Below are 11,696 nucleotides of genomic sequence, written 5' to 3' on the forward strand. Positions count from 1 at the left end.
AATTTGCAATCGTAACAAATCGATCAGTTTTTTAAATATCACATTTACTTTCCCTTGATTTGTTCCTACAACAAAATCATTTCTCTCAATGTTCATCTTGAAATTGTTTGAAATTGTTTCAAGTAATTTCAAATGACACATCAAGATGAACTGACATGATATTAATCCGAGGAACGATTTGTTTTAATTTATATCTTATGAAAATTGTGAATCAATGTTTGTGAATTTCTTTGTTTCCCGTTGAGCGTATTGATTATTGCATTTCTGTTAATCTGCAAGTGACTTACTTTCAACGATGTATTATATTCTACTTTTTGATGAAGGTGACTCCAAAGTGAACCGAAACATTCGATACAATAAGTGAAGACAATCGTCAACACCTGAGTATTATCTGCATTTCCTAACTCATCGCTTTTATATCAGCGTTAGACTCTTATTAGTTCTTGTTCTGAATTTCTAATTATTGTTTTTTGAATAATTTAGGTGCGACAAGGTAAATATTTCCACCAGAATTTAAGGATAATTTGATGAGAAACATTATTAACATTATTAATATTATTTACAGTAATAAAGCAGTGTTATTAAAGCGCGTTGGTTAACGCGAGAGAGAAAAGTGAATCTAATAGATATTTGTTTTTCAATTAAAACAGCAATCGAGTCTTGGAAATCTGATGTTTGAGATGCCTTTAAAATGATGCAATCAATTGATTTTATTGAATAAACAAGTGTCTAACAGCCTAAGGGCAAATATATCGAAAAACAATAGAGCAACAATTATTCATTCTGTTTGTCAATTTGCGGAAATTTTCGACGTTGTCTATATATATGTATTCGTATAGATATAAATTATTAACTTGATACTAAAATATTGTTTCCGAATAAAAAAGGCTGAAAACTGCACGTTTTTAGTAAATATATAGTCCAACAGGTAGGGATAACTACTGTAATCGGCTAACATGGCCGACCAGGAGAGAATCGAAACCGTCGACAGTGGAGCTGGCCGGAAATCGATTACATCCAACAGTAAATAAAATAAATCGACGATTTAAGCGGACGTAACGGCACACTGCGGACGACATTAAATAGGATGACAGAATGTAGTACAAAATACATAGTACGAACACATACTAGCACTGCGCGTACTCCTCGTGTTTTTCACGGCGGTTTTGAGTATTTTTCGCAGCGTTTTTGTTTCAGTTATGAAAACGCCATGCGTGATCGGCACATTTACCGCATACATTTTAGCTAGCTCGATGCTGTTCATAAAACGCAATATCCAGCTTTACGAGGTGCTCAGCGCGAACGACCACGCTTCTAAATAATGATACAACTCGTTCAGCTAGTTGATCATGGATCGCCACGTGCCCGGAAAAATCCAAACGTTGCTTCGCTTTGCTAGATTACTAACAGCGGCACTTAAATATCCCATCGAATCGTTAATTAAATGACAGGCGTCGATCACCGGGTCATGGATCACCGATCGATAAATTCCACTCGGACGCGGCGCTGTGATCCCCGGCACATTAATGAATACGCCGATCTATTCGCGCTCAACAAGCGGACAAGCGAGCATTTCGTTTCACATCAGATTTGAACGATAGTATGCGATTTAACGTAAATATCGCAGATAGAACAGAAGCAATATTTATTTTATGCAATGCGAAATATGCGTAGTAAATTATTGATGCACACACGGTTTTGAATAGATACTAATAAAACACCAATCAGAAGCAATAAATACTTGTCAAAGATCGATATACGAACATTCCTTTTTTTTTTGTAAAAACAATATTTTTCAAGAAATATTTTCGATTTTCCTCAAATCAAATCAAAAGTTATCAAACACTCATTATTTCAATACCTTTTTTTTGTATCTACATCTATTTTAGCGAATGCGATTTTTTTCTAGCCAATTCGAAACGAATAACTTTCATTTTAACTGTATTAAAATATTTAAATAACTAACACGCCATAATAACGATTAGATAAATAATGAATTTCATTTAAAGAGCTTTATGTGACAGCGATTTAATGTCATTACGAATAAAAAAAAAGATCAACTGTATTCACTATTTTCAGTTAAATAACGCTGTAAAAAACATTCGAAACGTGAATATATTACTCACACATTTAAAGTGAAAATAAACCAATTACAATATTTAACGTCAAACGCTGATGACTAAATGATCGATCGGAATTGAACTTTTATTTCTATTCATTACCGATTAAATATTTATTGCCAAACCCACGAGCCTTATCGAGCAGAAATCTGTTCTATCCACAGTTTCCAATTAAATAGCGCCACTAGGGATATCCGAGGTGCGACAGTTGATCTTTCCATCTCCACCTAGCCATCCAACTCCGCAGACGTGTCACTTGCAGAGATCGCAGCAGGTAAACGTGCAGCGGTGAGACCGGCCGAAGCATCGACGACGATGCTATCGATCTACTGATCGTGTAACCGGCAGGAATCGATAACTAATACGCGAAGCCCGCCACCGGATGTTGCCTTGTTGATAAAGGACCGCCCTGCGAGTATCGGCGGCATCAAGGACGCCGCAGGAGGGCCGTAGGGCACGTGGCTACCGGCACATAATTGATTGGCATTAGCGCGCCTGATTGCCAGTCGCCCTCCTCTGAAATCGTCCCACGGGTTGCTTAAATACTATCCAACGTCTCTCTGAACCAAACAGTATTTGAGCGGTTGCGACACTAATCAGGCAATATGGTGCGAGCGACGAAGAGGAAGGTCAATTGGCGATGGCTTGGCTCGTCACTTGCTTTCCCATAACGTTGACGTTCAATAATTCCATATACGCAACGTACACGATAAACAAAACAACTCAACGTATATTCTCCTGCATACATATTGTATACATTCTACCCATATATATATACAGGTATATACAGATGAAACTTAATAACTACAAAATCAATTCAATTTTCTATCGAATATTAACAAAATCGAAAATAAGAATCGTTATTTGAAAAATCCTCTTGTAGAAAATAATTGATATTTTCCCACATAGCATAGAAAGATTGCAGAAATGATTTCACTGAACCATTGCAATATTGCATGATGATTGCTGAATCATTGTTGTAAAATTCCAACAATGTTAAAATGTTCGCTTTTTGTTATATTGCAACAAAACGTTCCAGTAATATTGCAATGTAATGTATTTGGATAAATTTTTTACAAAGACTCTAAAGTGAAAACTATACATGTATCTCACTAACTTTGATTTTTCTATAAATTGCATTTCTAGTGATATGTGCTTTCCAAAGCAATTTTTTATGATAAAACCATAAAATATTCCAATAAATTTAGTATTAATTCTAAATTTATTCGTAAGAATAAAGCATGTGTATGCGAACAAACTACAAATATTATCCACATTAATATAATAATCGCTATAACAGTCGCTTGGTAAGTTAATCATGGATTAAGTTAATCGCAGTGATTCTTTTTAATTCGGAACCACTCCGAGTCAATTGAAATCAATTAAAAAATAACGGTATGCAATTTATCAATAAAGTTCGGGCGCTGGTTTATTCTTGCGTTCACATCGGGCATAAATACATCATTGATCACATAATTAATATTTCGATAAATCGTTTTCAGCAGCTTAATTGCTTATTGTCTTATCCGATAATGATGCATTAATTGTATTCAAATTCGATATTATACAATTTTTTGATTTCATATTTAAAATAAATATAAAGCTTAGCTAATGGCCGTCAAATAATAGATCGATAAATTTCTTATTTAAATATAAAACGAATTATATTAATTATTATATCATAAAAACGGTTAAACTAAAAGACTGTATTACATAAATATTGTAAAAACTTATATTTTTATATTATTATTATTATTGTAACAATTAAAGAATTATAGTTTTGCAATGTTTGTGGAATATTACAAGCATATTACTAACATTTTGCATATTGTTAATTTACATTGTAATCTGCAATATTGCAACATTGCGGCAATATTGCTTCAATCTTCTGTGTTGTATTCGGTTACGCTCAAACGGATACTTCTTATTATTAGAGACTGTTTAGACTGTATATATCAATCATGAAAAGAAGATCACACTTAACCACGTTTTTGAAAGCTTAACAGCAAAAAAGTTTAGACAAGAACAAAAAGATCCAGATTGCAGACGAAAGAATTAAGGATACGATAATTAAATTTTATTTCGACAGTTATTATTTTATTAAAAAGCTATGTCATATAAATTTGTTATTTATATAAATTTAGCTTTCATCAATAAGTATTTTATTTATAATGCATAACAAAAAATAAATATTTTCAAGTATAAATCTATTTTTATCGAGAATAAGACTTCTATCGATCGTCAATATAATATGTATAGAATATTCTTGGATAAATTGCAAGATAGTATGTTAGGAAGTTATCCTGTATCAGCATACTTCTCAAAGTGAATGTTTGGGAACTTCTCTTACCTGAAGACAATGTCTCCTCGCCAACCAGCCTATGTGCTGAAGCTGCTGAGGATCTGGAAGTGCTGAGGCCAGTCGTAATGCTTTCAAGGTGAGGGCTGCCAACGCCGAGTGCAAAGCATTGAACCAGACGTTCGCTTCCGTGTTGTCAGCGGCTCTCAACCAGCATTCGTGAACACCATCAGGTGAGTGTAATTCTAGGATACGCCCATCTACAAAGAAACAAGAAAGAAAAAGATAACATGATATTCTATAAAATGATAAAAATTGTTGCGCGCATGTAACCATCATTGTTAACTTTTTATAGATGTGTATACGGAAAGAATAATGTTACTGAAATATCTCTAAAAATTTAATTAGATACATTATATATAGATAATATTATTGGACCATCAACATAATTATGTAGGGAATTCAAACATAATAAGCAATGCAAAAAGCATTTTGATATTCTACCAATCAGTTTGAGCGTTTGTAATTATTTTAATAGTCCAACAAAATTATTTTCAGATCTGTACCTAATGTTTTTAAACATTTATCACAATAAAACCGTTTTTTTTTTCCGTGTAGTGAACTGTTACTCTTGAATACAGCATATGTATTCTCATTTCTAGAAAATTTTTAAAACAAGCTTCTATTCCATAATTATAAAAAAAAGTACATTTTTAATACATATTTTTCTGGTACAATTTTATGCTTTATATTATTTTATTTTTACTAGAAAAATTATCAGTTAGAAATACTTAGAAAACAATATTTTCACATCTATGATGCACTTAATTCTTATAATTATTATATTACGACCTCGAGTATCAAATTTTATCTTGGAAAACGTAGAAAAGAGAACGTACGAAAGTAATTCAATCTACAATTCCATTCTTGAAAATCTATTTAACAATTTTATTACATCAAGAGCTATCGAAATAGCCACTTTTTTTCGTGAAAGTTGGGTTCTGCGAGTCATACTTGCGGCAAAAACGAGACAAGCGACGGTACCAGAATTGAAGTTGCTTGGCGTCGCTCCTGGTAGCTTATAAACCTTCCTCTCTTTTCGTTAACACGAAAACTTTAATACATCTGACATAAATCGCGCGAGATCGATCACGAAGGCCTGAAATAAGTTTATAATCGGAATATCGCTAGTTCTAGAGATTGTCTCGCTTTTCGACGTCCCACATAATTCGTCTACTACAAGCCTAGAGAACTTTGTAATTTCCTGTTTGGCTAGTTTCTAGATTTATTATGCTAATATACTAGGCTCGTTTTTCAATAACAACTACACCACTCCAGCTTGTTATCGATCCGTAAAATATATTACAAGTAAAACTTCTGATATTTAGGATTTATTAATTACTATAGCAGTTTCTTAGATATTTACTTACAATTAAACATTATATTTTGTCGCTAGATAAATAATTATTATTGATTATTGAAATTTTTTGCTTACACAAATGATGTAACTGTACATGATAGAATGTTATTACAGTAATTTTGATGTAAATTTTCATTCCTGTATAAATAAGTTTGATAAACGCTTTAAGTCGAAACTGCAATCATTTCTTTCGCTTGGCAAGCATAGATTCACGTCAAACTCATCGGCATTTCGAACGGAAACATACCTTGACGTGCTCTTTTTTCCGATTCCGTGTACGCATTCTAATCGCCTTCTATCGAGAAACGGCCTGGAAAGTTCCGGAAGCAGCAAACTCGCGCTACGTGTGCGGAAAGGCGCGGCGGCCGTAAGAAAATATTGAATTTCCGATCAAAAGGAAATTACGCTCGAGTTAAAAGCCCCTTTATGTCACTCCTGTCTACCCGGCCTTTTCTGCCTAAAAAGAGGCAAACGAGAGACTGCTCTTGCGAAAGGGGACAGAAACATCGGGAAACGTAGCGTGATGTCGAAATGATAGGATCACGTGATTAATGCTTTCTCTCATCTATTTTATTGTAAAGGGAATTTAATCGATCAAGTATATTCCGTTTAATCCTGTAGCGGAAAGCAGGAAATTGGTATATCATAAGTTACGGCGTTTCAAGTGAGATTGAATCATGTAGTATACGAACCACATTTGCAATTAGATACATTTTACATTCTAGTTAGTTGTATCAAAAATAAAAATAATATTTTATTTTAAGCTTCTTTACTGACTAAATTATAAAATTGCATTATTTAAAGATATACCCGTTGCAGCCAGATAAAAGAGAATTATTTGTAACAAACGAGGCTATCGCGAAACTTACCATCCGATAATCATGCTCAAGTGCAAATATATTCGATAAAAGAATTGTGAAAAGTGTTTTAGATATCCCCTGATATTATTTTTGTCGAGTAACAGCCACTTTTCAGGAAATACAACGCCGTGCTATCCGGCCGATCGAATTCTTTGCTAAAAATCATCTACCGTAATCTTATCTGTCTGGTGTAACGCTGAGAATATCACTTATATATAACATAAAATAGCACATCTTTAGATTGTTTCATGAAAAAAAGATATAGAAAAAGGTTCCAGCATCCCTTCATTTTATCTAAAAGTTATACGTCGTATTTAAAATGTATTTAAAAAGATTCTAGAATATAATGTTCTATTTCTATATTTCTTGAATATTAGACGAATTGTCAATATAAATATTCACATTCTGAAATGTTATCACATTCTGAAATGTTATCATATTTGAGTGAGCATGATGCAATTTTCGCTTACTCATAACCCCGATATTCGGGGTTATTAGAGCTTCATTATAATTGCACAAAAAGAATGAGAATTGATTGAAGTCCAGACATACCTCTTTTATGAATAATTCAAGCATTGAAAAAAATTAAGCTATTTATAAATCGCAAAACGTGCCTTTGCATGTGTTTCGTTTACTGTTACGAGGAAAAATTTCTTTGTGGTTTTTCATATACGGTGCGTGCCTTTTCGCCAGAATGCAATTCTCGTAAAATCTATGGAAAATCGCTTGATTTGGGTCAAACAACCCTGCGAAAGATCTTTATGCTCGTTAGAAGTATAAAAGGAAAGATGTAGAATATACGAAGAGAAAGATACAACCATAATTGTAATAAAATAAAACTTTCACTTAAAAAAAAATTAAATTAAAATTAAAACTAATAATTTTAATTTTGGTTTATTAACTCGTAATAGGAACATATATTTTTCGACGTTTAAAGGAATATATGAATTTTTGGGACTCAAAAATTTTATTATTTTTATTTTTTGTTTTTAGTTCTTATTAATTTTTTATTTTTTTTTTAAATTTTTCAAGTTCAAAACAGGTAAAAATAAAATTGTAAAATATAAAATTATTTCAAATTTCCATTATTATTAAAAATTTTTTTTAATTTTAGGATCATCAAGATCCATATATTTTATTTACGGATTAAATAATAGAATAAAGAGAAAATAATTATATTTTATATGATTGTATTGTGTTTTTATTGTATTTTTTATTGTACTTTTATTTCCCATTAGCATTTTTATAATGGTTTATAATTATCAGACCTTTAGGAAAAAAAACTGGTTAGTGTTTCAATAAACTAATTAGTTTTATCAATAATTGATGATAGTGCAGAAATTGATAAAAATCTCTATCATTACTTACTGCATAGTTAAACAGTTTATTAGAACACTAATCTTCAGTTCTTTTTCTTAAGAGAATACCTTAGTTTTTACAATTTTTAATCTTCTTTGTACAAGCCTTCGTAGAAACTTTGATGTTACACAAACGCGTTTTTGTCCGCACTTGTAGGCCTTTACACCGGAAGAGTCCTTTCCGCAAGAGACGAACTGCTTCTCGTCAGCGAACAAGATTGCCAAGATCCGCGAAAAATCTGCGAAGGCCTGATTCGCTCTAAAGAGCGGAAGGAGGGTGGCGTTTGGGTAATAAAATGTTGAAACGACAAAGGCAACGAAAGGCTGAAGAGCAAGGACTGAGAAAGACGAGATGCCCACAGTTTCGCACGACGATGGCTCAAAGGAAATCGAAATGCGCTCGCATCATTTCGTTACCTCGCTTTCCATTCCTTTCCTTTACCTTCCACCCTCGCGTTTTCCCTCGTAAGAGTGAGATTCCCCTTGAACGTAATTTTCCGGATATTCGATCGACCGGATTTCGCTTTCGTTTCTTGTTTTGCGCTTCGTGTGCTTCTACGAATTCTCCAATTTGCTTGTCAAGTCATGAACATATGACGGAGATGAAAAGAAGGACAAAGATAGAAGAGATTTTGTAGAGAAATTTTTATTACCTATATTATGCAATTTGTTGGTCCTTTTCAATTTTTCAAAATGTGCAAGAGAGATTCTCAATACCTTTTTTTAATCTAATTCCAATTATCTATTATAAGATTCTTAAATTCTTTTCTGAAATCTGAAAGCTTCATTAATTCCTTCCGGAATTATCACCTGCGGGGTGTGTTTTCTAGTAACGAGAAAATATGAAATATTTGTATGGATATATGTATATTTTTTATTAACATTTTTTTTCTTTTTTAATAACTATTCTTCGCAAACCTTTAAATATGATGACATCGAAAACTCGTTGAAAAACTTTATATTAATTAAAATCTTTATTTTTAAAAAGTATTGTTATAATAAGCAAGATGTATTTCTCTGTTTAATATTTGTTTGATTTCTACTTTTTTCAGAAAATTGCGAATAAATCCACATCCACAATGTTCTCAAATACTGATAAATAAGAAAGCAATCAATAATATAATACAATACTATGTTGTTCAGTAATTATTTCAATTGGGGTATAAAAACTTCAGGTGTTTACGTAAAAAATATCAGGTATCTATCATGGTTTAAAATAAAAGGTATCTTCACGCACTTCATTTTTTATATCAACTATCACGTTTTTCAATTAGTTAATTATTTTTTTACAAAATTAATAAGATAAAGGATTGCATGAAAAACTGATGCAAGCGATAATGCACGTTGACGCATGGTTTATTACCGTTCATTTGATTTCATGCGGCGTTAATAACCGTGCCGCTTATAACATCATAATGTCATCACGTGATGCGAAGTAATATGCGCAACCGTGCCTAGTTACATTCTATAACGTTCAATCAACGGAATCCTACGTACTTATTAATAGCATTATCGCACGGAATGACACGTATCTATTAATTATATTACCGGAGCAAATAATTATCAATGTAATCACCAAGCCTGCGTCGTAATATTTACAATGTTACAAACTTAACATATTACCAATCATTCTATTTATTTATATATTTATGTGTAGTATTACTTTCGTGAAAAAATATTACCATTCTCGACAAGCGTCGTCTCGAAAATAAATCTATATTATTAGAAAAAAAACGTGGATATAATAGAAACAACATTTTCGTAAAAATTCATTTAGATTAAAATCAGAAAAAAGATATTTACTTTCCATTAGTTTTATTTTTTAAATCCAATACGTTTATTTCCGTCATGAAAAATTCATTTATATCCGGGTCTACAGAGACACAGCTTCTTGCTTGCTTTAACCAGAGAAACCAGGGGAGTTTCGATTCTCCTTAGAAGGAAAAGGATATCCATCGTTTTAAAGTTTGATGGGCCATCCGGCAACAGGACGCCAACGTCGCTAACAACAATGACAAAGATGGCATACTCCAGCATACTCCGGATCTCTTTATGTGCGCTTAATGCATTTTTGAAGGTTGGAATATCATAAAGACGAGCCTGTAATAAACTGCGCGACGGTGGCACAAACTCACCTTCGATAACCAATCTGCACCCTCCTTCGTCCGACGTCCTTTCTCAGTGTCTCGCATCGCATACTTTAATGTCTGCTTACAGGGAGGGTTTCGAAGACAAGGGGGTGGCTCTAGAGGGTGACTGTGGAGGATGGAGTTGCTAGCTGCATTATGAAGGGAAGTGCCCAGAAGGGGGTTTTCAAGAGGGTGAGCGAGATGTTAACAGCCAGACAGCATTGTCGTCAAACCACATCCGACTTTTCTAATCAGAGATATTCGTTTCCCTGTGTGAATTCTCTCATAACATGAAAAATCGAGGAAAAAGCAATCAAAAATATTAAAATGTTCCATAGTGGTGCGTTAGCTCTCTAAAAAGATTGATGAAAAATATTTATATTTACGATAGAATGAATTTAACACAACGATTGAAATCATATCAAATTGTACTTAAATTTTATGTTATTTACTTATGTTTTATTGTTAATAAATAAATACTTGATATGTACTATAATTACTGCTATTAATCAAACTTGTAATTATTTAATTAAGTGTGTATAAAATATGTATAAACTTTGCATCAGCTAAACTGTCACATGATTCTTTGTCGTTTGCATTTAGAGCTTGCAATTACGGACTTAAGACGACCACGATAATTATCCGTTTCTCAAAGTTCCTGCTGCGAAAACAATCGGCCTTGAACGGCGAAACTTAGATTACAAGAGTAAATAATTAATTATCTACAATAAGTTTCAAAACATTTCTTAAAACCATTCGTTTTAAAGTAATTCATCCTTTATTTTTCCAACAAAATATTTTCTAAAATATATTTCATCTGTATAGCATAAACAGAGTAGTGTTCTACAACGTGAATATCGAACATAAGATCTTTACATCTTAACGCGTCGCAAACTATTTCCCTGGTGCGATTATTCATTAAGAGAGACAACGGCGGCGTATTACACCGTCGTGTAATGCCAAGACGACACGACGAAAGCGAGTTACAGCGCGAATCCAGCCACGATGTCGGCACCGGCTGGCGTTTCCTTCCTTCACGGTTGAAGAGCTATGCTGATGCAATGGCGGCTTCTTCAGGGGGAAACTGCGTCAGACAAGCTACACACGATTCTTCATGCCGTTTGCATTTAGGACAACGCAAACGGTCCTAAGACGACGACGACGACGACGACGACGACGACGACGACGACGACGACGATGATCCGCTTCCCGAAGTTCCTGCTGCAGGAACAATCGGCCTGAACGGCGGAACTTAGATTGCAAGAGTAAGCTGATGTTACGGAAATTGAACTTCTGAAGAAGGATGCGTATCCTGAAGGAGCTGCAACCATGTAATCGACGTCGTGCGAATTTCACGTTAATTAGAAAGGAATTGATAATGTTTCAACAAATAGGGAATTAATTATGATAGAGAGTTTGTTATGTGCACCTCACACACACACACACACACACACACACACACACACACACACACACACACACACACACACACACACACACACACACACAC

At 33.5% G+C, this 11,696-nt stretch overlaps 1 protein-coding gene across 1 annotated transcript in view; it reads right to left on the bottom strand.

The window, feature by feature from the left end:
• The window catches only part of LOC105621953 (beta-1-syntrophin), a 124,708-nt gene that overhangs the window by 40,105 nt on the left and 72,907 nt on the right, over positions 1 to 11,696 (bottom strand). Inside the window, exon 3 of the mRNA XM_012203388.1 lies at positions 4,471 to 4,679. Coding sequence (XP_012058778.1) covers positions 4,471 to 4,679 — 209 coding nt within the window. The remainder of the gene's footprint in view (positions 1 to 4,470; positions 4,680 to 11,696) is intronic.

The sequence above is a fragment of the Atta cephalotes genome (genome assembly GCF_000143395.1).
Source record: "Atta cephalotes unplaced genomic scaffold scaffold00038, whole genome shotgun sequence".
In the NCBI taxonomy this organism is placed as follows: domain Eukaryota; kingdom Metazoa; phylum Arthropoda; class Insecta; order Hymenoptera; family Formicidae; genus Atta; species Atta cephalotes.